The 26,740-nt window shown below is 40.9% G+C and overlaps 1 protein-coding gene across 1 annotated transcript; it reads right to left on the bottom strand.

The window, feature by feature from the left end:
* Positions 1–4,258: 4,258 nt before the first annotated feature.
* IRF6 (interferon regulatory factor 6) lies at positions 4,259–26,740 on the bottom strand. The gene is made up of 8 exons (XM_060231247.1): positions 26,598–26,740; positions 19,155–19,331; positions 16,855–17,059; positions 15,746–15,868; positions 9,624–9,770; positions 8,570–8,962; positions 7,704–7,822; positions 4,259–5,036 (listed from the first exon to the last, which is right to left on the bottom strand). Exons 2-8 carry the CDS (start codon positions 19,326–19,328, stop codon positions 4,815–4,817), a joined length of 1,383 nt encoding a protein of 460 aa, XP_060087230.1. The 5' UTR covers positions 19,329–19,331; positions 26,598–26,740; the 3' UTR covers positions 4,259–4,814.

Here is a 26,740-nt window from a genome sequence, read left to right as displayed (position 1 = left end):
TCACATTACCTGTGATTGACAACAGGCTGGCAAAGGCAAACCATGCATTTGGCCGACTGCACAAAAGAGTGTGGAGCAACAAGCATCTGAAAAAAGGCACAAAGATCAATGTTTACAAAGCGGTTGTGATGACAACCCTCATCTACGGCTCCGAATCGTGGGTTTTATACCGTCATCACCTGCGACTCCTTGAGCGCTTTCATTAGCGCTGCCTTCGCACCATCCTCAACATCCACTGGAGTGACTTTGTGACCAACACTGAAGTCCTCAAGAGGGCGGAGGTTACAAGCATCGAAGCACTGCTGTTGAAGACGCAGCTGCGCTGGGCAGGGCATATTTCTAGGATGGAAAACCACCGCCTTCCCAAGATTGCTCTGTATGGCGAACTTTCCTCCGGCCATCGAAATAGAGGGGCACCAAAGAAGAGGTACAAGGACTCCTTGAAGAAATCCCTTGGCACCTGTCGCATCAACCATCACCAGTGGTCTGACCTAGCCTCAGATTGCAAAGCATGGAGGCACACCATCCACCAGGCTGTCTCTTCCTTTGAGAACGCACGCATAGCTGGTCTTGAGGACAAAAGGAGATGGAGGAAGAATCGCACTGCTACAGCACCAACCCCAAATCAGACTTTTCCCTGCAGCCATTGTGGCCGGATCTGCCTGTCCCGCATTGGTCTTGTCAGCCACCAGCGAGCCTGCAGCAGACGTGGACTACTGCACCCTTCTTAAATCTTCATTCGCGAAGTCAAGCCGAGAGAGACCTGTGATTTATGTAATAGTTTACAGTGTTCAAAGCCATTATCTTAGCAGTCTTGGCAAGGTAGGCTAGTATTATCCTCATATTGCATAACAGTTGTTTGTCTATAGCTCAGGTGAAATTTGTTTAGGGCTGCCAGCCTCCAGGTGGGGCCTGGAGATCTGCCACTTTTACAACTGATCTCCAGCTGGCGGAGATCAGTTCCCCTGGAGAAAATGGCTGCTTTGAAGGGTGGACTCTATGGCACTATGCCATGCTGAGGCCCCCTCCCTTCCCCAAACCCTGCCCTTTCCTAGATTCACCCCCCAAGTCTCCAGTTGCTTTCCAACACAGACCTGGCAACCCTATTTTTACTGGGATTTTCCTGGCTTGAAGTTACCACTGGGAAAAAAAGAGAGTTGCTTAAGTAAACATGCAACAATTTAGCATCAATAGGACAGATAAGAACATAAGAAAAGCCATGTTGGATCAGGCCAATGGCCCATTCAGTCCAACACTCTGTCACACAGTGGCCAAAAAAACAGCTGCCATCAGGAGGTCCACTAGTGGGGCCAGGACACTAGAAGCCCTCCCACTGTTGCACCCCCCCGCAAGCACCGAGATTACAGAGCATCACTGTCCCAGACAGAGAATTTCATCTATACCCTGTGGCTAATAGCCGCTGATGGACCTCTGCTCCAAAGGTTTATTCAATCCATATTAGGAACATAAGAGAAGCCATGTTGGATCAGGCCAATGGCCTATCCAGTCCAACACTCTGTGTCACATTGCACCCAAAAAACCCCAAGTGCCATCAGGAGGTTCACAAGTGGGGCTAGAAACCCTTCCACTTTGCCCCCTCCAAGTACCAAGAATACAGAGCATCACTGCCCCAGACAGTTCCAACAATATGCTGTGGCTAATAACTGCAGAAATTAGTTTTATTATTGCAGCTGCAGAAATTGCTGTTTTATTATACATTGTGGAAAAATGTGTGCACACCAAGGGCACAGGATATGCATTCTTAGAACTTTCATGATGCATCAACTCTCCAGTTTTAGGCAGGCATTTTGTTGTATTTTGAGACATAATGTAGCTTTTTAATGCAACTATCGTCCTCAATGTACTGCAGTCCCAGTACTTCAGGACCACAGTTCAAAATAATATTTATCCTAGAGCAGCTATGAAAACAGGCTGGTAAGTGAAATATTGCTATAAATGGTAATGAGTATTTCTGATATCACAAATGGTCCTTGTTGCGCCCAGGGCCATTTCCTTTCTTGCATCAGGGCTGAAATGAAAACCCTAAGCACTACTTTTCCCCAGGCTTTAAACACTGATTTCAGTGGCAAGGCCAACCTTTCATCTTGTCATTCCTAAACTAATTAAGAGCACATATTTATTTTAAGACTCTGTATCTATACCTACTGGTATAGAATCGCTTTCATTTTCTCAGCCCTTCATGGTTGTTTCCCCACCACTGGAAGGCTTATTTTAAAGGTGATAATTTACATAATCTCTATAGCATTAAACTACAGCAATAGATCAATCATCAAAGACAATTACCACATAATTAACACTGGACCAAGAACCAAACCCTGTGACAATCCACTGGACACCTTCCTCAATTCAGGTGAAATGCCATTGACACTTCTGGATAGCAATGTGTGAACAAGATCTTGGGGTACGGATGGAGCAGCCAGTGTGATGCAGCAACAAAAAAGGCTCATGCAGTCTTGGGGGGGGGGGGGGGGAATCAACAGAGGCATAACATCCAAATTGCAAGCAGTCATAGTCCGCATTGGACTCCAGGTGCAGCCTGACTGCATTGGTCAGGCTGTACCTGGAGTATTGTGTGCGGTTCTGGAGGCCTCACTGAAAAAAGGATATGGACAGAATTGAGCGGGTGCAGAGAAGAGCGACAAGGATGATCTGGGGCCTGGGGACCAAGCCCTTTGAGAAGAGGCTGAAGAACTTGGGAATGTTCAGTCTGGAGAAGAGGAAGTTGAGAGGGTACATTATTTTAAGGGCTGTCACTTAGAGGAGGGCTGGGAGCTTCTCCTGTTGGCAGCAGAAGACAGAACTCACAATAGTGGGTTTACATTAATGGTGGGAAAGTACCAGCTGGATATTAAGGGGAGAAATTAAAGTAAGAGTTGCTCAACAGTGGAATCAGTTGCCTAGGGAGGTAGTGGGCTTCCCCTCATTGGCAGTCTTTAAGCAGCAGCTGGACAAACACTTGTCAGGGATGCTGTAGGCTGATCCTGCATTGATCAGGGGGTTAGACTAGACAACCTGTATGATCCCTTCCAACTCTGTGATTCTATGATTCTACATCATGATAGTTAAAACCAGTAATTGACAGATCTCTCTAGCTTAATGCTACAGAAAAATGTCTAATTTTTTTCAAGGTCTCCATTAAGCGGGTGGCTGTGGGCAGCTGTGTTAGACTGAGTGCAGCAAAATTTTTAAAAAGCTGCCATGTGGGGATGCTGCATTGCTGCTGCAAATGCCTCTGCATTGGCCACAACAAGCGCTCTGCAAAGAATTGCTGCACTGTGTAGAAGAAACTACAAGTTTCAGTTATAAGCTGAAACTCAAAGCATGCAAACTATTTTCTCCCCTTTCAAGTTTTCTACCTCTACTTAGAACCAGGGCTTTTTCTTTAGTAGGAACACACAGGAACGCAATTCCAGATGGCTTGGTGTGAGGGGGTGTGGTCTAATATGCAAATAAGTTCCTGCTGGGCTTTCCCCCCAAAAAGCCCCACATGAAACAATGATAGCACCAGGGGGTGTGACCTAATATGCAAATGAGTTCCTGCTGGGCTTTTTCTACCAAAAAAGCTCTGCTTAGAACAAAGTTCAATTCTAGTGAACGTTTTGTGTACACCTTGAATATGCTTTAATCACAGATCACTAATAGAACATTAAGCCAGGAACACATGATTAGCACTTAACAATGTTTATGGTGATACATTTTAGTGTGATTACCAGCACAGAAAACTAACATGCAAGGATGTTGTTCCTATTCAGTTAAAAAAAAAAACCCTTAGCAACCAAAACATGATTACATTGTATTTACAACTCTGTAAATTGCCCTTGTAGAAATATTACAGTAGTTTGGGTTTAGAACCTGCTTACATAAAACTGCACCTATACAGAGAAGAGGAAGCACTGCCTTTTCATATTATCTGATAATCTGTCCAATGCTGGAGCCAGTGTTGCAGGCTGAAGAGCTGCTTTGCAAAGCACTTAGACACACCCTCATTGGTACAGTCCAATAGAAAGCATTTTTTATGTTTGTAATCAAGATGAAATCTGCTGATAATGACTATTTGTCACACTATATGATAGCCAATAATTACAACCTAGCATTGACTGAATAGCTTTTGTTCTTGGAGATGTGGATCAATTGATTATAAAGTTATTTTAACACCATAAAAAAATGTGAAACACTATCAGGCTGCAGCAGTTTAACTCAAGGAAAATCCAGACTATTATTAAGTCTCACATGAACATTTTGCAAAGCTATTTTATTGAAGACATTATGGACCTTAGCTTTTGCTTTACATTAATCAAACATTTCATATATATACCAGCTCCTGACTTGAAAAAATAGTACTATAAAGTAGAAACCTGCATCTTATGTAATACATAAGTACTTTCATCAACACACGAGTAACAGGTTAGTTAAAATAAACTTAGTTTCAAGTAAACTAGGTTTAGTGTTTCCCTTAAAGGTTTCTGATGTTCCTCAGGCAAAGCAACATGTGAGATCTAGTTACATATGATAAAAGTTTTGCCATGTTACATTTAGTAAGGCACAATATAAAAACATCTCTATTTATTTACATAAACTGTCCAAGTAAAAAGTGGTAAAATGCCACAGTTCTTGTCTACAAGCAAAATATGATCTGTATTAATGCAAGTTTATTACATTATACATTTCATTTTTATGTAACTCACTTGAGGATAGTTTAAAATTAATTCAAATACAGCTGTTCTTAATCAGGATCACAGTATCAACACAATTGATCAATCCAGGCAGTTCCTTGTTCAGGCAAAGCTTGATTATCATTGTGCTGTGAGGGTTGGAGGCATCTGCATGTTTGGTGGCTGCATCGGCCAACCTTCCTGGTGATTCTGCAACAGGCGGTAGAGTTGTTTCAGCTGAGCAACAATGTTGTCCTTGATATCAGGAGTAGAGATCTGAAGCCGCACACTGCCGCTGTCAAAGGAACGGGTGAAATCACCAGAGAACATCTCATAGATCATCCGAGCTACAACTGGAATTACCTGTTTGACAGATCCATCATGTTAGTCCAGAAGTAATTATAAATTGCAACATGCTAATCTGAAAAACTAGAATATACTGCATTTGCCATCCAAAACCAAACATCTTAATTTAATTGCAAGTCTTTATTTTCCCCTTCATAGCATGAGTTACATAGATTCCATTCTGAATTAATGCGTATCTATTAATGCGTATCCGGGAAATTAATTGGCATCAAGCCCAAATGATCTATACAGTGTTTCACTCACAACTCATGCCTGTTACAGAAAGGTGTGCAGCTCACATAAACATTGTCAGCACAGCAGGAGGAACAATTATGCAGAAGTCATGAGCCGAGTCTGCACCAGAATTCATGTTCAAAGGTGTGAAATTTCTCATGCTCTTATTCAACCCATCCAAGTAGAAGAAATATAACAGTGCAGCCCCAAGATGTATTTCCTCCATGAAGAGACAGATATTGTTCATGGAATCTGATGTTTTCCCTTTCTATGATGCCTCAAAATGGCTTTCCATCATTAAGTCAGCACAATTGCTTTCTATCACCATGAAGACCATTTGTGCACTGTTAAATATAGGTTCTCTTATATATACAAAAGCCCTATGGAATTGGCCCAATCCGGCTCTCCCATTGGCTGTGGTGTGTTCTGCATCAGTGAATGGCCTATCAAACATCACTCAAGTGTACTTACGTAGCATTGGCTGATTCCACTCTCCTATGCCCACTCAAGCGTACATAGCTGACTCCACTCTCCCGTGCCCACTGCCAGCCCCAAGACAAACAAAGACTGGGCTACAGGGGAAATGCTAGGCAGTGGCTTTTGCTAGGCAACCAACCTTGGTTCTCTCAGTAAAAAGCAACCAAATTTGGTTCTGTCTGTAAAAGTGTGTGTGTGGGGGTAACCTTTCCAGGCCTATTTTGGCCTTTGAGGGAAAACTCATTAGGCCCAGTCCTGACTAGTGCTGCCAGTTCCAGGTTGGTGGGAAATTCCTGGAGATTTTGTAGTTGAGTTTGAGGAGGACAGAATTTGGAGAAGGGAGAGGCCTCAGCTGAATATAATGCCATAGAGTCCACCCTCCATGGGGAGAGAGATGTTTGGAGTTCAGTTGTGATACCAGGTGATCTTCAGCCCACACCTGGAGGTTGACTACCCTAGGCCTGACTGCTTGCTACTGTTCAGCAGCAGCCAACCAGTAATTTCCTCCTGGGGAACCATAGTTGTCAATCTTCAGGTGGAGGCTGGCGATCACTCAGAATTACAGCTACTTTCCAGATGGCAGAGATCAGCTCCCCTGTATGATGTAAGCTGCTTTGGTCCACACTGTCATAGAGGCTGCAGGGAGCGGGGAGGAGATGGAAAGCTGAAGTCAGATCAATTCACCTACAGAAAACAGCCAACTTGGGTGGGTGGGAAGACAGCAGTGGGGGCACTCACACAGAGCCTCTTTCTAGAGCCTGTTGTATTTTTCCCCACAACAGGCCTTATTTCTAGTCAAAAAGATTTCTTGTAAAGGTAATAGAGACCAAAAAAAAATGCAAGCTCTCAGAAAATGCACTTATTATGTACTATAAATAAAAAAGAATCTGAAAGTTAACAGCTTTGACATTACCAAAATACCTGTTATCACACAAAAGTAAATTTCAGCTCTGTTTTCTACAGGCTTAATTCAGTTTGGGATTCCTTTTTTACAACATCCTTTATTTTAACTAGGAAGGTACACAAACCTGCTTAGAATGCCAGTTGACTGATGTCTTGTTGGCTAGTTCGGGAAAGGGGAGGTCCTTTTAAAAGCCAAGGGTAACCTGTCAACAAGCCCTTTTCATAAAGCTCCTGCCACTGCTATTAATATCAACATACCCCAGAGATGCCAACTGCAGATTCTTGCCACTCTGTCATCTTCTGCAGACATCTCTTTATTACTAGCCTGTTTGTTTGTGTGTATAACTACAGAATCTGCCATCACTGTAGCATGGAGTCTCCTGCACATTCATTGATGGTTTCTCATCCTAAATCATTTGGATAGGAACTTGTAGATTACAGAAGTCCCCACCAAATATACTCTACATAAATACTGAGGTCCAGATTTAAAATTTCTAGTATGCTTTTATTTGAATAAACTGGAAAATGTGTAATCTCATAAACAGAGCCATTGATACTACATACAAAAGTATTCTGGAGATTCAACATACCACTATGGAGTCAATAAAATGCTAACAAGCTCAGTAACACACCATGTACTAAATACATGTCAAAATAGAAAGGTATGTTTCCCAATTTTCAGGTTGGGGTTCTGGCAAACCTCCAAGGCAAGGGACTCAGACCTGGTACAGCTACCAAGAATGCTTTGATTATATATTTTAAAACATTAAAACATGGCATCATAGATGCACTGTTAACAAGTATTCACACTAGAACATATAGATAGTGATATCTTTCTATGTCATGCTGGAACAGAGTAAGTGGATAAAATGGTACGAGGCATAGACTTCATCTGAGAAGCTCAGTTCTGAACATAACCCAATGTCTGTAGGCAACAGATTTCCAGCAGTTAGTGTTCCAGAATTCAGTTTTCGCACCACAGAATTTGCTGCTAACTAGCATCTACTTTGTGTGGAAGTCAGCTACTGTTCTAACAAGTAGTATTTTTTTCAAGATTCATTGTTCTATTACCTGAACAACAATCAATTTTCTCTCTCTAGATTTTCCATCTGGCCATTCTTCTCCAAAACAAAAGTAGATCTCATATGGTGGCTCTTTAGCAATCTGTCCTTTCTGGTGAGCGATCAGTTCTAAGAGGAGGAAAAAAACAGAGGTTGCTGATAATGAGAGATTCACACATCTGAAAAAGATACAGTTATCCAGCTCAAAACTGAATACTTTTATTTATTTATATATTTACATCCCGCTTTGACCCCACATGAATCCAAAGCAACATCATTCTTCTCTCCTCCATTTTATCCTCAGAACCAACACCCTGTGAGACAAAGACTGGACAGGTTAATAGAGAGCATCTGGCTCAGGGTCAACCAGTGGGCTTCTATAGCAGAGTTCTCCTAGATCTCAAACTGACACTTCATTCTCTCTCTCTCCATAATCTTTCTATCTAAAGGTTATTATCCCAATGATATAACCTAAAAATGGTTATTATTTCTTTTGACCCCATATTAAATCAATATCATAATAAGTGGAACAGATACCTGCTAATACCTATTAATGACAGTGTACCACTGCACAGAAAGGCATACAACAAAATTAGAATTAAATAAGACAAGGTGCACAATGAAGTATGGGATCCAGTAAATCAGTATCAGAACCAACGTACACTATACTGATAACAAGAGATACAACATGCATTGAAACGTCTGTGCAGCCTTTTTTAGCCCAGTGATTCTTTTCCATGAAATGAACAACTCTAGTTATTCACTTCATGGGAAAGAATCACTGGGCTGAAAAAGGCTGCACAAATGTCTCCATGCTCGTGTGTGTTTATTAACTATTAGAGAATGGCTACCTCAAAGCACCATACAGTTACTCACCACTCAGGAATGTTTCCAGACAAAAGAGTTTTACTTTCTTTTGTCTTTCAATCAAGTTTGGTGTTGTGGAAGAAGGTGCACACGGTCCAGACCAATAAACTTTACATTGGCAGAGCCTGACAGCATAAATGGCGTGACCATTGACCTCCAAGATCAGACCCCGGTCCATGACATCAAGCAGTCGACTTGTAAAGAGCTTCTGCTTTTCATTTGTGATCTGTTCTGGCCCTGGAAACTTGACTTGTTCCAAACTAATAGGGCCAAAGAGTTCTTCTTGATCAGGCATAGGACCCAGTTCTCCATAGAAAAGTCTGCAGCCCTGGGGGTTGCTCACAGTCATCGTCTGTCCAAACTCTTTGCCTCGATATTCAAACTTGATTTCTAGGTCTGTCACTTGATTTAGAAGGATACATTATTAGAACATGGCAACAGGACTCAAAACTGCACCACTATGACTTTGCTGTCTCTTCATGCCCCATGCCAGTTCGCATGCCCAGTCATATCCCACACCCAGTCTGCACTTCATATCCCATATCTAATCTGTGTAGGACAGAACTACTAGACTCCTACAATAAGTGAGTGAACATTAGGCACTGAGAAACCAAGAGCCAATTAAGGCAGCAAGTTTACCGCTACTTGTGATAAATAACTGGAGCTATTGCTTCATATTCGATTAAGATATAAACTGTCTTGATTAAACTTAATCATCACATGAATGCAGTACCTACCAGCAGGAGGAAGTTTATCAACTGGCAAAAATAACTGCCAACACTTCAACTAAATCACAAGCATGCAGAATCCAAAATCAACAGGAGTTTCCAGCTCATTCAACACAGACTGACATGAGCAACTGTAATACATTTTCAAAACAGAGGACACTGCCTAGGCCATATGAATCCAATCAAGAATAAGGGCAGGAAAATTCTCATGTCCATTCACTTTTGCTGTACATTCAAATGCATAGTTTACTCATTAAGTACAAAAAACATAATTTTGCTATGCAATTCGTGTTGTTATACTGTATATTTATTTCATGTGAACCAAACAGACATACTTGGAAGAGAACTAATCCAGAGTTCAGGAGAGCTGAACATGTCATGCTGAAGAGTTGGTGGTGGCATTTCCATATCCAGAGGCTCATTCTTTGGCCATACAGCTTCAGGGCTACAGGCCTCCACATTTGCTGGAGCCATTGGGGAATCTGAGCCAAAGAAAAGCATCTTAAATCCCTTGCAACTTTTCTGACTATCAACATTTGCCTTTACCAGAGAGATAAATTGGGCTATATTATGAGATGAAGTTGTTTTTAAAAGCTGCTTTTTATTCAGCTTACTATAGATCTATACAGGAATATATTTGTGTCATCACAAAAAACTATTCAGCAGCTTTTATGAGGTTTAAAAGCAGCTTATAATGGAGGTGGTGATTCAGCTAGCATGCCAGAAAGAAAGGTATGCCCCCATTCATGTTTTTGCTATTGAGCACACACAGCAAATGGTAGTGTGTGGGTGCAGGGAGTTATAAATTAAATTTTCACATGGGTTTACACTCCAAATCCTCTAGTTAGTTTGTAAAAATTGTTATATCAAACTCAAAACTGGAAGGGAAGAACAAATTTTATGTCCAAATACTAGGAGCCAGCCCAATTTATTCCTCCAAGCAAAATGTGAATTCCAATTGAATACAACAGGGTCTCAGTTAACCACTCTAGCACTCCATAATTAAGAAGGGTACATCTGCCCATCTCTCTCTGATTTTGACATATTTATTTCCTCGCTATGTTTTACCCTGGAATTAAACCCCAAAATGGTGACCATATAAACTAAGCTTGTTATTCCAGTCTGGTTCTTGCATCTGTTAAACATCTTTATTATGCTTATGCTAATTTGCTGCTCACTCTCTACCTATATCAAGTGACTGGTAAACTTCCATTTCAATGTATTTGAAGAAGTGTGCACGCATATGAAAGCTTATACCTTGAATAAAACTTCGTTGGTCTTAAAAGTTGCCACTGGACACCTTGAATAAAACTTCGTTGGTCTTAAAAGTTGCCACTGGACACTAACTTTGTTCAACTGAATACAGCATTAACACCATGATCCTAAGCTCAGTTACATCGTTCTAAATCCACTGAAGCTAATGGGTTTAGAAGGGTGTAATTTTGCTCAAGTTTGTGTTGTAACAGCAACAATGTCACAAATTACACAGGAAAGCCCTAAAGGTCTAACAGATCCTTAAGTGTGTTCACTACCCAAGCCATTCACCGATGCACCACACTCCACAAAAGCACCAAGATGCTCATCTTGCTTGAAGCATCAAGGGAGGTGATAATTTTGATATATTTTGGCTTTTGTGCTATATTGTGGCTTTTACCCACAGTTGCCTCCCACACCTACACCCACACTCCAAGGTGCATTACTCTGCACTTGTCCACCTGGGTTCAAGGCAAGCACCCGATTTGATTTCAGTTCTCTTCCTCATAATCCCCAGCACAGCATTTGCCTTTTTTAATCGCAGTCGCACACTAAATCAACATTTCCAGTGAGTTATCAATCATGACTCCAAGATTTCTCTCCTAGTCAGTTACCGCCAGTTCAGACCCCATCAATGTGTATTTATAGTTGGGATTTTTGGCTCCAAGGTGCATTACTCTGCACTTGTCCAAATTAAACCTCATTTGCCATGATGATACTCACTTGTCCAGACTCGACAGATCCCTCTGGAGCACCTCACATTCCTCCCTGGTTCTCACCGCTCTGAACAACTTAGTGTCATGGGTAAATTTAGCCACTTCACTGATTGCTCCCAACTCCAAATCATTAATGAAAAAGTTAAAAAGTACTAGACCTAGTACTGAACCCTGCAGTACTCCATTGGTATCACCTTCCACTCTCAAAACTGTCTATTCATACTCAGTTTCCTGTTAATTAACCTGGTTTTAATCCACAGGTGGTCTTGTCCTCATATCCCATGATTGCTGAGTTTACACAGAAGCCCTTGATGAGGAACTTTATCAAAAGTGTTCTGGAAAACTAGGTAAACAACATCTATTGGATCCCCCATGTCCACATGCTTGTTCATCCCCTCAAAGATCTCTAAAAGGTTAGCAAGGCAAGATCTTCCCTTTCAGAATCCATACTGATTCTTCCTCAATAGCTTTTGTCCAACAATGTGCCTACTATTTCTAATCTTTGATAATGGATTCAACCAACTTACCCAATATTGACGTTAGACTGGCCAGATCTCCTCTGGAACCTTTTTAAAATATGGGGGTTACATTAACTACCTACTAGTGCTCAGGAATGGACCACAGATTTTAGTGATAGATTGCATCTTTTTGTCAGGGGATCCACAAGTTCACATTTGAGTTTTTTCAGAACTCTTGTCCATCAGCTATAGAACCTCCTTTCACACCTCAATCAGAACTCTTGGAGGTATGCCATCTGGACTTGGTGATTTGTCAGTTTTTAATCTGTCCATCAGCTTTAAGACCTCCTTTCACACCTCAATCCAGGTCTGACCTGGTCGGGGGTGGAGAAACAGATACAATAAAAAAAATTCCTTAAAAGCAGGAATGAGCTCTCTTTTCCTTGAGCACACAGACCTCTCCACAGGCAGCCAATGACCATGTGCTTGCCTCAAGAGCTGGAGCAAGCTTAAACATAACAGAACCCTACCGGAATCTGTAACATCCTAAGTGTTTCACCCATTTCTTTTGGATCCCTGGCTCAATCAGGTGCTGTGCTAAAAGTATGCTTGAAAACATTTTCTTTTTAATACTTTATAACTTTTGATGCTGGGAATGTTTCTCTGTACCACATAGACCTCCACCATCTTGGACATGCTATTTTAAAAGTGGCACCAGGGGGAAGGCAGGCAGTTGGCAAGTGACTGTTCTTCCAAGGGCACACAAGCCTGTAAACTGTCCCCATGGTGACCAGATGCTAAGCAGTGAGAGACAGAGAGGCAAGGCCTCAGAACTTGAAATGGAAGCTGTGGAATTACTCAGTGGGTAATTCCAGCAAAAGGTCAAGTGGTGGCAGCAAGCTACTCAAGAATGGAAGAAAAGCCTCTTCAGGTGTGAAGAAAACCCCAGGTCACAACAGTCACATTCCACCACAAAGTCTCCAAGCTTCCCAAAGGGATTTGACTCTCCTTACTAATTTCTCATTTGAGAGTAGTTACCCATTCTAAAGTTAAAGGTGGTTGTGTTGGTCTTTTGGGGCAACTCCCTATTTACATAAATGTTAAACTTAATATTTATGGTTAGCATTCCCAATGGGTGCTATCATATCTACATCTCTCACCTGGTCTTAGGCATTACTTAGGACCAAGTCCAGGAATGCCTCCCCACTGGTAGGTTCAATGACCACCTGCTCCATGGCACAGTCATTGAGACTATCTCTTTCTTGCCTTTTCTTAAAAAAACAGACCCAACACTATCCATAAGAACTTTACTCAACGATATCTATAATTCTTTACTAGCTGTACATTATTAATGGTAATTAATGTTCAGTATTCAGAAAGTAATAAGCATTGTAATTACCCAATATTTTCTGGTATAAAGATGTACAAGTGTTTGTTTTTCCTTTTGTAGTGTATATTTTTGTAAACATTTAAATTTTTCAATAACATTTTCTTGAATTAAAAAAAATTGAGAGTATTTTTCCTCCTGACTTGAACACATATTGATTGACACAATCAATGTGTGGGTGATCTTTGGTCAGTCACAGTTCTCTCAGAACTCTCTCAACCCACCTACCACACAGGGTGTATGTTGTGGGGAGAGGAAGGGAAAGAGATTATAAACCATTCCAAACCACTTTTCATCAGCATGGTGCCCTGTTTCCCCTTGCCCTCATGCTCCCTGATAGCAGCACGGCTGCCATTCTCAGAGTAGGACACATCTAACAAGTCCCCGAGAGTCTTATCCATATGCTTAACTGACTATCTCTGCTTCTACAGGTCAGCCACTTTGGCCTCAAGGATGCAAACATTACCTGAGAACCAGGAGCTCCTTGCACTGAGTACACACATGACTGTTGTTCAATTGGCGGAAACATGTTATACTAAGTGCAATACACTGGATAGCCCCCAATCCCCTGCTGGTATTCTACCTTCATAACTGCCTTTTTATTATTTGTTTTAATCCCCTTTTTATTTAATAAGACTTCCTATTTATGTAGATTTGTTTGTGAAAAGTGCTCCTAACCTTTTAGGGATGTAGAGACACTAGTGCTCTGGCTTCCTCACCCTGCTGCTGAACTTGCATGTCTGCTAAACCCGCCTGTTTATTCCCGTGTTCCAGATACTTTGTCACTGGAGCACAGCCTACTACTCCACAGAGCCTGCTTGTAGAAACCCTAAGTAAATGGCCAAGACTATGCCCCCATTGGAGCCAATCACTCTGATTGGGAGCTAACCAATAAAGGAAGACAAGTGAGTCAGCTTCTAGTTGATTAACAATAGGTCTTGCTGAAAGGGAGCTGCTCAGACTGCCTTTTACCTCAAATGCTAATTTAATCTGAAATGTTAATTTAGCCCTTCTAGCCTTGGATTGAAAGGAACTCTAGCTGAATAGTCTCAGCAGTTACAGAGGTATGTAACTGCTTGTTTTCTTGTCGGGGGAAGGGGGGACCCTTCTTTAAAGAACATGAAGAATTAGTTTAAAATTTTAATTTAGTTTATACGGAGCATGATAGTAAATATCTATTCATTCCTTCATCACAGACATGTTGCAACCTGACTTAAAGTGTCTCAAAGAATGCACAAGGAAAGAAAGATCAGTTTATACAATCTCAAAGCATCACAAAGGAAAACATTAGCTAATAAATGACCTGAATCAATTTACTACATCAAAGCCCTCAGGATAAAGACAATGGGTAGTTAATGATCTGTTCTACCTCTACCGTGCAGGAAGAGAAAAATAGAAATGCAATACTTTGGAAGAGAACTGTACAGAAGGAAATTTGTATATTAGCAAGATGCTTTTAAAAAACAAAACAAAATGTAACACATTCTGGTGCGTGGGAAATTAATGCATATTGCTGAGACAAGGTTAGTTAAAACCTGCTAAACCTGAACCTAGCTCTAGGGAAACTCCACTGAACAGACTTGTAAGGCTGTGCCATCATTATAGCCTACATATTGGTTTGGCAAACAGGTGTGTACCTCTGCTTTTGCTGCAGTGTGGGAATTTACACTTTTATTACAGCCCTACCTAAATGGTTGTCACAGTGACCCAGTGGCTGGGAGCAGGCGATTTCTGCAACAGCCTGTTGTGGCACACTTGTAATGGCAGCCATGCAATGGTAGAAATGCACACATCACTTTTCTTTCTTACCCTAGTGCAGCGACACCCACTGTCAGCAACAGAAAGGGAAGCAGCACCCCCTACAGCAGAGCCTTTCTCTTTGCATTTACTTTGCCTTTGACTACCTGAATACAACAAATACAGAAGATGGTATGCCTACAAAAGTTGAGATAGAACCAAGTACTTGAGTGCTGGGATTGTTACAAACCAAGTATGTTTAGTGACTGCTAAAAAAAATGAGCAGAAAAGGGTTGCTAAACAGTTTTATCGTTGGTCTTAGAGGCAGGTGCCACTGGACTCCAACTTTGTTCTATTGCTTCAGACCAACACGACTGCCCACCTGGATCTAGAGGCAATTGAGCAAATTGACCATTTTAAATAAAAGAAAGATGATAGGACAATAACCAAGGACAACAGTACTAGAAGATTATTATTCAGACTCATTATATAAAAGCTTATACCCTTAAAGTGATGTAGACACTGCCTCCTCTTTGTACAGTTTTCTGTAGCACATTTGTAAAGAAATTCCTAGCAGAACAGAATCCTGTCCTAAGAATGGCAGTTTTCTGAACCTATTTATATTTTGCTTAATGTGGAAGTGACAAAAGGAGACCCTACAAAGGATTGTGAGTTGAAAGGAAATCCCATTTTTATGCCCAATTATTTTTTTAAAAGTTTCATATTTCTACAAATATGCGGGTTCCCTAAATAGTAACTGTGGCTGGTTCCACAACACATATTCGGCTATCCACACAGGGACCAGCACCTGATTATCAGATACAGTGATACAGTAAAAAGACAAACTGTAATTAAAATACAGTTTGATGTCCAATGTACATTCTTGCTATGCTTTATCTACTGACCATTTATGTTAAGAAATGGAAATGTATCCTGTATGGGTACATGTTGAGATTGGTTTAAATCATCCTCCTCTTCATCATCAAGTTCATTATCCTTCTCATCCCATGGAGCAGAACCAGTGGAGCCTATAGGAAAGGCACAGGCTAAAGAATTAGCAAGTAATGTGGAATTATATCAACAGAAGAGAGCAAAGACATGTAAGTACCATGGATCTGAAATACTACATGGAAACATTATTTCCAATTCCACTTTGTAGACATTGCCAATGTTTATTCCAACTCATGGCTGATCATCTTCTTAAAGCATTACAACCCTTCTAGAGCCAAGTCATTCCACCCTTTTTTAGTTCTCAGCTTACTATGAAGAATTCCACTGCCTTGATATAGCTCCCAAAGTTGATATGGCCTAGCCATAGCACTATCACCTGCCTTGCTAACCCTTTCAAGTAGTCTGTTGTAGGCAGATAACAGACACCCAAACTAAACTTTGTGTGACCCCATTACCTGCTAGTCTCCTACAACAGCTAACCCTCATAATGGTTCTTCCAGACACACTAACATGTGCACACACCTATCTTTCAATTGAAATATATTTCTGTCCTGCGTTCTGCATGCTTCTGGGTTCTTTAAATGGAATCCACTCCCAGGGAATCTCATTGCTATAATCTGGAAGCACAAAGTCTTTTTTTTTCCTTTTCAAAGGCTAGTCTACTTAATAGAATATAGAGCCAAGATAATAAAGGGAAGCTATAACTATTCTCCTTCCTGCACCATTGGCTTTTTGCCCTTATTTATTTGGTTACTTGTGCAGCTATGTTGCCTTTTTAATATATTTTTCAAAAAACAGAAAGATGAGCAATTCACCACAAATGTGATGTTAAAAAAAATGCATTCTTGAACAGAGGGAATGCAGATTTAAATTTCCCTTTGAATCAATTAAATAGTGCCAAGAGTAAATTGACCTACTTTCACACTAACCTTAGCAGGATTCACTGAAAGGAAGGATTTTCCCTCCCAAGCACCTACACTCTCAGTTGTAAAGACAGACCAGTGTTAATACAGAAAAGTAAGTTGTGTGCTTCTTTAAACAGCAGAACCGCTTTGTGCCTCACCTGGATTAATGATTGCTCCCTGGGATTGTGGTATATCACACACTTCATAAATTTTAATAGGATTCATTGGCACCTCTTTGGTGCCATCGTACATCAGGTTAAATTCTCTGCTTTTGTTGAGAGCACACCGGAGCTGAGCCTTCCATTTTGCAGGGTCAGGATCGTCAACTCCTTCTTGGTATTTTCCTGTTTCCACAGCCCAAGCCTGGGAGCAAAGTACACCATATTTAGTTAAGTGCTGTAATGATGCCAGCATGTTGTTGCCAAACAAATCAACATCTGTCACAGAGAATAAACCCATTTTGCAAAAGTGAGTGATTGCTGCCATTGCCTTCTGACTTCCAGTATGTTATTTTTAAAATGAAAAGCCTGCTCTCCTCAGTCAAAGCAGACTCCCACCAACACAGACAAAAAATACAGTGCTTGTTAGTGTTTACCTAATCAATATTATTCTGGATCAATAGATGCAGGATCCCTATGTGGGCCACCCGACTGGAATCAAAGGAGCTAACCCAATGGCAAACTATGTTTGTATGTGGAATCAAGATTCCATATACACCTGTATAACATCATTTTAATTTAATCAGAGATCTTTGGACAAAAACCAAGATTCCTGTTACAGAGCAAACTTTTGTAGCTGGAAAGGGAAATAAGATTTGTAATAGAATACCAGTAATTGCTAAGATAAACTTATACTACCAGATGGGGTATTTTTCTAATAGTAGTAATATTTATGTTACTTTCCATATGATTACAAATAAAAACCACTTCTGGAATTATTTCAATCTTAAAACAAGGAGGTAAAAAAATCATGAGACCAAAGCAAAAACCACATGCTCAGTCTGTCAACAACATACCCTAAAACTGATGAGTCTTTAAGATGGAAACTGAAAAGGAATATATTGTGATACAAACAGCAGCAGCAGAAGAAGACGAGGAGGAGACTGGATGTATATACCCCACCCTTCACTACCAACACCCTGTGAGGTAGGTGGGGTTGAGAGAACTCTTTGAGAATGGCCCTTAAGAGAAGAGCTCTGAGAGAAGTGTGACTGACCCAAGGTCACCCAGCAGCTGCAAGTAGAGGAGTGGGGAATCAAACCCAGTTCTCCAGATTAGAGTTCACTGCTCTTAACCACTATACCAAAATTGCTCTAGAAGTAGACAAAAGATGGAGATAATCTGATTCTTAGAAGGGAACTGTTCGAAAATCTAAAAGAAACAGTCAACAGCCAGATAAAACACAAAAAATATTAGTTATGTGGCAATACAGGATACACAGAATGGTGATAAAGCACTGAGTATTGACAAGTACTTCAAAGTCATTATACTGGCCACTACATGTTGCTTTGTCTCCCAGTTTCCCTCACATATTTGCAGTCTTCTTCCTCTTAGGACTGTAGATTCAGGAATTTCTTTGCTTTTGTTTAAACCATAAATAGCACAGTTTTAATTCATTTAGCAAAAAAAAAGACCATGAGTTTTTTAATGAAATACCTATATTACTTAAAGTAAGTAGCAACCCCTTAAAATCACTGTACAAAATTAAGAAGGTGTCTATTGTGAATAGGTGAAATTGACACAAGATTAAATAAAAGCTCTAATATTAAGAAAGGACTAGTGAGGCCAGGATGAGACACACAGTGAGTCATTTGTCTGAACATATGTAAGGGATGATGTTGAGATCATTGTTTAAGAAGTTACTAATTTCCACAAAAAGAAATCCAAAAATGTATGCCTAACCATGCAAGTCTGCAACATGAATGGCACAAGTCATTCATACTATTTCTGGATATAAATCACATAAGGATCAGCTAGTTAATACAACCAGAATCCCAATGAGTTTTCCTAGCTTCTAGAATGATACCTGTTTTTCTTTTAAAAACAAAACCTTTCCCCCCCCAAAACTGACCGACTCCTCAACCCAGCTGCTGGATTCCACAAAGTTCACATTTATAACAGCTTCTATCCCATGAACACAAATGCGCTTCCCACAAATCACAGGCAAATGTTAGCCTCCTAGACTTAAGCAGCGCTAGCACCCATAAACTATGCACCAGTATTCAGAAATATAAACATAGTTCTTCAGGGAAGCAAAACAGTTGGCTGTTCTATTGTATCTCTCCTTTCCCAAAGAAGTTCAGGGAAGCATACATAGGGGGATTTCTTATTTTATCCTCACAATCACTCAGGGAGATAGGTTAATCTAAGAAGTAAGAGACTGTCTAAAGCTACTTCCTGGCCAAGCATAAATCTGACTCACTTCCACCAGATATGCCCCTCTGTGTAGTTTTGCTTACCTTAAAAATGGTATTCTCTTCTTCATGCTGAGGGCTGTGCCGAGTTGCATGCTTCCATGGGATCTGAAAGCGTTTTGCTTCTCTGTTAAGCCATATAAGGCCTGGGTACATACCACTGTCTACCTGAGCTACCAGCCAGGGTTTTAATCGGACTCTGCGTGGGTGTAATGCCATTATCTGGATGAAAACACACACAAAAAAAACACATAGCAAACAAACAATAAGGAATCTGAAAGAGCTTTCATTTTCTATGAATGAATCAATAGAAACCAACTGTGTCTGCTGTCAACACCTTGATTGCAACTTCTTCTGTTTCCCTGAAGGTCTCATAAAACAAATTCCAGCCCACTTAGCTGCTGATATGAGCTGAAGCTAGGGCAGGCCTGACCTAACAATGCAAACAAGAACTCAAATTTAAAATCTCACAATTTTCACCATTCTTTATCAGTTTGGGCAACTGAACTAATTCAGAGTGGGATGGAAAAGCCACACAAACTGGTTAAAGTTACATGGTACAGAGTGAGGACAGAGCTCCAAGTTGCAATATAGAAGAGCCCACTGCTCAAACCAGCTGCTTCTGCAACAGCCACCACCCCTCTCTATAAAATCTAGGATAACTTATCTATATCCTGACATCACAGACTTGTGCATTTCCCTGCCCCATCTCATGGACTGCCATTAGCAAGCAAAAGCACAACATTTTAATGAGGAAAATACAGACCATCTCTGGGCAATTGCCACATACCTTAAAGACAGGTGACAAACAAGCATTTAGTTGTGTTTGTCTGTATCCTTTAAAAAGTTTATATCTCTGCTATCTAATCTTAAATAGGTACATGGCCTGGGCCAACAAGGTCTCATTTATGCCAGATCCAGCCCTCATAACAAATGAGCTCGATGCCCCTGCCTTAAGATCCAGCCCCCCCCCCTAATTTTGTTTCTGCAACTGTTGATTAAAACAGCTCACTAGTGTGAAAAGGTACATTTAAACAGAAGGAGGAAAATATTATCCTTGCCTACAACCTGCTTTGTGTTTTCTTATTAATCTGTAATACTTTGACTATACTGCTAGTGCACTCGAGTAGGAAGGATACAGTATGCTTTTAAGAAGTTTTCTTCTACACTCAGAAGCAAAGTGAGTGCTATACAGGTTACCTGGTAATAATCTTTTTGCATACCTGCTACAAGCTACAACTTTCAAACAAAAGATTTCTCTTGCTGCAGGCAAAAAACCTACCACTTCACATGCAAGGTGGAGAACAGCAACAAATAACATCACATTATGGGAAAATAATTTTACAGTCTATGGCAGAACTACATAATTGATTTTCCAATCATTTTGTACAACATTAATGTTTAAAGCATAGATTAATCAGTGTCTATTAACATTTTATGCCGAAATATAGCTGATATTCTCACTGTATTATATTGAAGATATAAGAAGACAGAAGTATCCCTAAGGCATGCTCAGCTTTCCACATACAATATAAAAGGGGGAATGTCAGGTATGTACTGCTAAGGGAGGAGACGACAGCTCAGGGGTCCATGAGAAATCTGAACTCAAAATGGGGATCTTGGAAAATTGGTGGAATCACACCAATAAGCAAAAGTACTTGGCCACACAATGTGCTACACAAATCAGATACAGGATTCCAAGAAACTATACACAAGGTGGGCTCAAGCACTCACATTACAATCTCAGCCATCCATTGAATGAAATCTACTCCAGAGGGCAGTTCACCCGTAGGCCATCTTGATGTGCAAAGACATTAACAATGGTGGTGGCTCTGACACTTTCCAAGGAATTCTTGTTACTGAACAGGTCTGATGCTGTGCTACTGTAATGAAACATTGCACTGGAACAATGCTGGTGCACTAGCACAACACTGTATCTGGGCAGTAATGGGTAACATTGCAATCAAGGCATACACAAGCAGATGTAAGGGAACAGAATACATACACATTAAAATGTGCAGCACAAGACAGTATCTATTACAAGGGGGTTGAGGGATGGATCTGACATAAATGGGACTTTGTGGGGCCAGGCCATGCATATCATAAAACGTAATGCCAGGTAGTGGATATATAAACTTTATAAAGGATACACAATTAAATATATTATTTTTTACTTAAAATACAAACATGCTTAAAACTCTTGCGATGTTTTGTTTTAAAATGGAAAGGTGGGGGAATAGTGGGAGTTGGCAATGCAATTTTAAAAATAAAGCATAAGAAAAAGCACAAGGATCACAGCAGAAGCTAAAAATAGAATCCAAAAATATAAAATGCTCTGGCCTAGGAAAACATGAAATGTCTGAGCACTCCAAGTTTCTTTCCCTGTCCTCAGGTCTACTCAGATTGGCTCTTCAGTGTAATATCCCCCTTTTGCTGTGGGTTCCCAGGTTAGAGTACTCACTAGGCACCAGTTCTAAGGTCCATTCAACAGAGACATGCTGGCTCAAAGCATCAACCCTTTATTCACAAGATCACACAACTTCAGCAAGGAACAGCTTCTAACTGGCCATATAAATGCTGAAAAGTGAAACTGAGCTCCACTCCATTAAAATGCATTGCAGCACAGACCAAACTGCAAAGAAAACATGGAATGGATTTTCCATTAAGGTCTTTGTGCCCAGATAGACTACTAGTCTATCTGGGCACAGAGGCCTTAATGGAAAGACCATGCTGCATTTTCTTTGCACCTTTGCAAACCCAGAATTGTTTCCTGCTTCAGCATGCAAAGATAAGGAAGGAGGAGCTGGGAATTTTGACAGCCTTGGAGCTGAGAATTTTGGCAACCTTGGAGGGGAGGAGAAAAGTGCCCTGTGGGTCTCATTAAAGCCCTCGGCAGGCTGGTTGTGGTCCACAGGCCTGACATTTGACACCCCTGAACTATCAGATTACAAACTAATTAAATAGGAAATGTGGGAAAATAGGAAATCAGTGTTAATGTTCCAACAGGAAATCATGCCAACAGTGAGAATCCAAGAGTATGACTGGGAAAGAAATAATAGTCAATGAAGAATAAATATGCAGCACAAATTATAAATACAGCGGAAAGCATGAGCACAAATACACAATACACACAAGCAATAATAATACATAAAGGAATGAGAATAACTATCACATTTGTGTTCTCAGTTTTCCTACAGGTCCCAGTCTGAAGCCTGGCCATTTACACCCACTATTATGACTATGGCCAACGACTGATGCAAGGTCAAAACATATCACATCACACACATATCTCATCATGTGATGGAGAGGACAGGACAGACAATAAAATGCTATTCAGCAGGCCATGGCAACAAATCAGCATTTTGTGTAAAGCACAAAAAAGGTTATAGTAAGCAACAACAGGTCCATACAGATACCATACATGTAGCTGTAGAATTCCACCATATATGTTACAACAAAATGGAGTTCACATGCAACTAAAGAAAGAGGAACAAGATACTATACCCATACTAACAAAGCACCTCTTCTTTAGTTGCAGGAACAAAGCAAGAAAAGATAATCTGTAAAAGCAGCAAAATAACGAAACTGCTGAGCTAAAATTCACAAATGATTTGATACAATCTCCCCTGCTCCACTATTGCTTCAATGGCTGTCATTATAGGTTGGGTTAAGCAACCCCCACCCCGCCCTCATGAATACTAAACAATAACATACCAGATCATTTTACTCAGCACTCAGAGTCAGTTCTTCATCCGAGCAGCTGAGCTGACCCCGGGGCACTAGCGGCACTGCTGGAATCTATGGCCTGGAGAAGGTGACAGGTATGGTTTACACCTAGCATCAGTTTCATGAGCTGCGCAGCCAATAGAACTCAGCCTTGCTCACAGTTAGTCTGGCCAAACAACATCCTTGTTTCTTCTGTTCCTGTCTTGATTGTTGGCGCACCAGCATTTCCATTTGGGACAAAAAGGTTGCCTTTTTCAGTCATAGTTATTTCCTGCTTTGCCAAAATTTCTGCCTGTGCACCCACTTTTGATGCCCTAGCTTAGCAAAACTAGATGTTGTTGACTGGCCCATCCAGTCCAACACTCTGTCATACAGTGCCCAAAAAAGTCAGGTGCCATAAGGAGGTCCACCAGTGGGGCCAGGACACTAGAAGCCCTTCCACAGTTACCCTTCCAGCCACGGATGGACCTCTGCTCCATATGTTTATCAAAAAGAACATGAAGTGCTGCTGTTATGCATTCAGAACCATACAGTAGTAGTTTGAAAACTACCACAGGATGGTAATTAATCAACAGGACTGCAAACCATTTTTCAAAATGAGTGAAATAAGATGAGCAAAATTAGCAGAGCAAATTTAGTCAGCCAGGAGCCATCTAGAATCATAGAGTTGGAAGGGATCTCTAGGGTCATCTAGTCGAACCCCCTGCACAATGCAGGAAACTCACAAACACCTCCCCCTAAATTCACAGGATCTTCATTGCTGTCAGATGGCCATCTAGCCTCTGTTTAAAAACCTTATCTGAGTCAATAACTACTATTCTGTCTCCTAATATTTCTCCAGTAGTTCAGGCATGGATCTTTCCTGTCATTAACATTTGGGATGATCAGCATGCAAAGCCATGTGACAGAATTGCCCTTTTCCAACTAGACAATGATGTAAGATGTCCAGGCAAATGCAGCCATGGGGCTTCAAGATATGGAGGCAAGGGGGAAATGGGATGCTATAAGCCAGCCATACTAGGAACTACTAAACATTTTGAACTCCAGAGGGGCAGCACCGGTGCAGCAAAACCAAAATGGAGTCATGCAGTATCTTGGATTTACAGCAGTATAAGCCTTCATACACTGAAATCAACCACATCAGATAAACATTGTTATGAATCAACTGCAACTGCAGGATAACAGAATTGCTCTGTTCAGTGATGCAGGTGTTCAATCAAGTTTCTCCGGTCTTCCAAAAGTATACCGGACCAAGATTAATTCCCTGGCATCTACTATCTTAAACGCTCATAGAGATGTGAAATGGGGAAGTGGGGGCTAAAAACAAAATGGAAATTTTTTAAAAAGTTCAATCCCCTAAAGACTTTTTAAAATAAAATATCTCTTCTGGAGCAAATATTTGTCCAAATTATATACTTTCTTTTATTTTACTACCTAAACTTGTTTTTGTTTGTTTTCTATTATCAACTCCCCCTCACTCTTGCAACAGACAGATTTACATCAGAGTTTTCCAATATGAACTTTGATATACTTTTTAAAGCTTTATAGGCATTTCAGTGAAAAAAATAATAGTATTAGTGACCCAGACTTGCCTACCTGCAAGAACTGATTTATTTTGCATTTCTTCCTGGCAAGGCAACAAGTTGCAAATCTAAAATAAAATCAGTTCTGAGACTCCTATCAGGAACTAAGCGACTTTTAAGCATACAATTCAAGACTATGTTTTTAACCACTCCTACATATGCTTGATCGTGTACATTTTTTCTTCCATTTCTTGCCTTAATAAAACTTAGAAAGACATGATTGCCTAAGGACCCAATTATTTTTCTGTCAAGCAAATATGTTCATAATGAACATCTCTCCTTTGGGAGGAACAAAGGTTTCCAGCAGGTTTAGATAATTGGGCACAGGTTAAACCAGAATGTCCTTAGTCCTAAATATTCAGCCTTCCCCAACAGGGCAAGTCTGCAGCAGTCAGATGGCAAAAACTAAGCAACATGTGCTTGGATAACCTCTGTAATTTTACCCCACAAATACAAACAGCAGTAGAATTTGTAAAAAGCTTTATTTGCTTGATTATGCAGAATTTAATTAGATCATAAAATTCAGTATTTTTTGGCACAGATTTCAGATCTGTGGTACAGAATTCTGATTTTGAATAGTTTTAATATTTTAAAAATTCATAAATAAAATTAAAAGCAGACACATGCAGTCACACACGTTTTCAAAACATTTACTTCTTGAGCTACTGGCATTAAAGTTGTGAGCCACTGCATAAATTGGTTTGCTCTGAGGCCATTTTTCCTGAGTTAAGACACAAAGGTGTGAGCCGGAGGCTAAAAAACTGCGAGCTAGCTCACACTATTTCAGCTTAGAGGGAACACCCCTCCGAAAAATTTAAACAGTATTGAGGTGGGCGCTCAACTCCCCAGAATGCTACCACTCTTCTTGTTCCCACTGTTAAAAACGATCTTAAACTTATAAAATCACCATTTTATAACTGTATATAATCAGACAAAATAAATGTTTACACCAGGTCATTCTGTATATTCCCTACTGCAGCAACTGCATAAGGCCTGTTAAGGAGAGAGGCTTTGCTAAAGATTTAAAACCGATCTGTTTACTTAAGAGTAATTTGCATAATAAAGCCAATTAACATTAACCAACATAGACTACACACTTCAGCTAACACAATAAAGAGATCTGTTTTAACTCACAATACAATCATAAGACACATACGTTAAGGATAGGCTATTTCTTAGGCCTGTTTCACTGCAGCCTCTACAGCCTTATCAATTTCACAGTACCAGGAAATTCAGTTCCTTGCCAACTTCACTCCAGCTATTGCCCCCGGAACAGGCGCAACTTGCGAGGAGCCATGTTGCTTCCCCCTCCCCAAATAGCCTCTTAATTGGAATAACCAGAACAAAGCTAAACAATGTTAAATGTTTTACACTATTGTGTGTTACTTTGGATGTCCCTAACAAACTGGTAAGACATATCTTTTGTTGTTGTTGTGAAAACGCACACAATTTACAAATTTAAGGCTGCGACCGATCTTCCAGGTGCCTTAGGGCTGCAGTCCTGTGCACATATACATGGGAGTAGTTCCCAACGAGCACACCACTTTACTTCATAGTAAACGAGCTGAACCAGCTCGTGCTACGTAGAAGAGACAGATATGCTTGAAGTAAACAGATGCTGTTCTTGTCTATCCAGCCCCAAAGTTAATCCATGCTCGCACGAAGTTCTTTTACACCTCAAGGCGAAGGCCTGGCGCGCGTGGAGGAGAGAGCGTTATCCCCAAGCCTCCTTCCAGGACAGGCAGGCGTGCTTGATAACGTTCTCCGGGCTCCCAAGACAGAAAGCGAACTCTCAAGAGTCCGAAACTGGGAGGGGAGGCATATAAGCGCCGCGGGGCAGGAACGTCAAGGACCAAATGCTGTAAACCCCTCAAAAGTTCTGGGAGAAAGGGGACATGGGAAAGAGGGGAACTTTGGGCCCGGGAGAAAAGGCTATCAATGCCAAAAGCGTGAGACCTGGCAGGAAAACGGCACACTGGGGGAAAGACGCCGCCTTCCCTCAAAAAACCCCAAAGCCTCGACAGTTTTGGAGCAGAGGCGGGAGAAAGGCTGTCTGTGCGTATATAAATATGCTTTAAAATAGCAGCAGCAACCAACTACCACTGCAGTATTATGGCTTTTGAGCCGGTGAGAGTGGGGTCGGGGTCCTTCCTGTTTTCAGTTCTGTCGTAATACTCACCGCTCCGGCGCTCCTCAGCTGAGCTGCTGGCTGACTCGTTCACCTGGGCCAGGTGCTACCGGGTTCGCTCCGCCCCATAGGGCCGCGTAAGGGGAAAGGCGGTTCGAGCCCCAACGGGGTGTGGACGGAAACGAGCGAGTAGG

Source organism: Heteronotia binoei, chromosome 2 (assembly GCF_032191835.1).
Source record: "Heteronotia binoei isolate CCM8104 ecotype False Entrance Well chromosome 2, APGP_CSIRO_Hbin_v1, whole genome shotgun sequence".
Classification (NCBI taxonomy): domain Eukaryota; kingdom Metazoa; phylum Chordata; class Lepidosauria; order Squamata; family Gekkonidae; genus Heteronotia; species Heteronotia binoei.
The sequence above is the reverse complement of the archived record's forward strand: the minus strand, read 5'-3'. Positions and strand labels throughout refer to the sequence as shown.

Bases quoted from the DNA above. Each gene is read 5' to 3' on its own strand.
- IRF6 (XM_060231247.1), bottom strand. From the start codon at position 19,328: ATGGCATTACACCCACGCAGAGTCCGATTAAAACCCTGGCTGGTAGCT. The intron at 9,771-15,745 runs GTCAGTAGATAA...TCTTTGGCTCAG, and splicing joins TCCATTTCTTAACATAAATG to ATTCCCCAATGGCTCCAGCA. The intron at 8,963-9,623 runs GTATGTCTGTTT...TTCTAAATCAAG, and splicing joins CTGGATTAGTTCTCTTCCAA to TGACAGACCTAGAAATCAAG.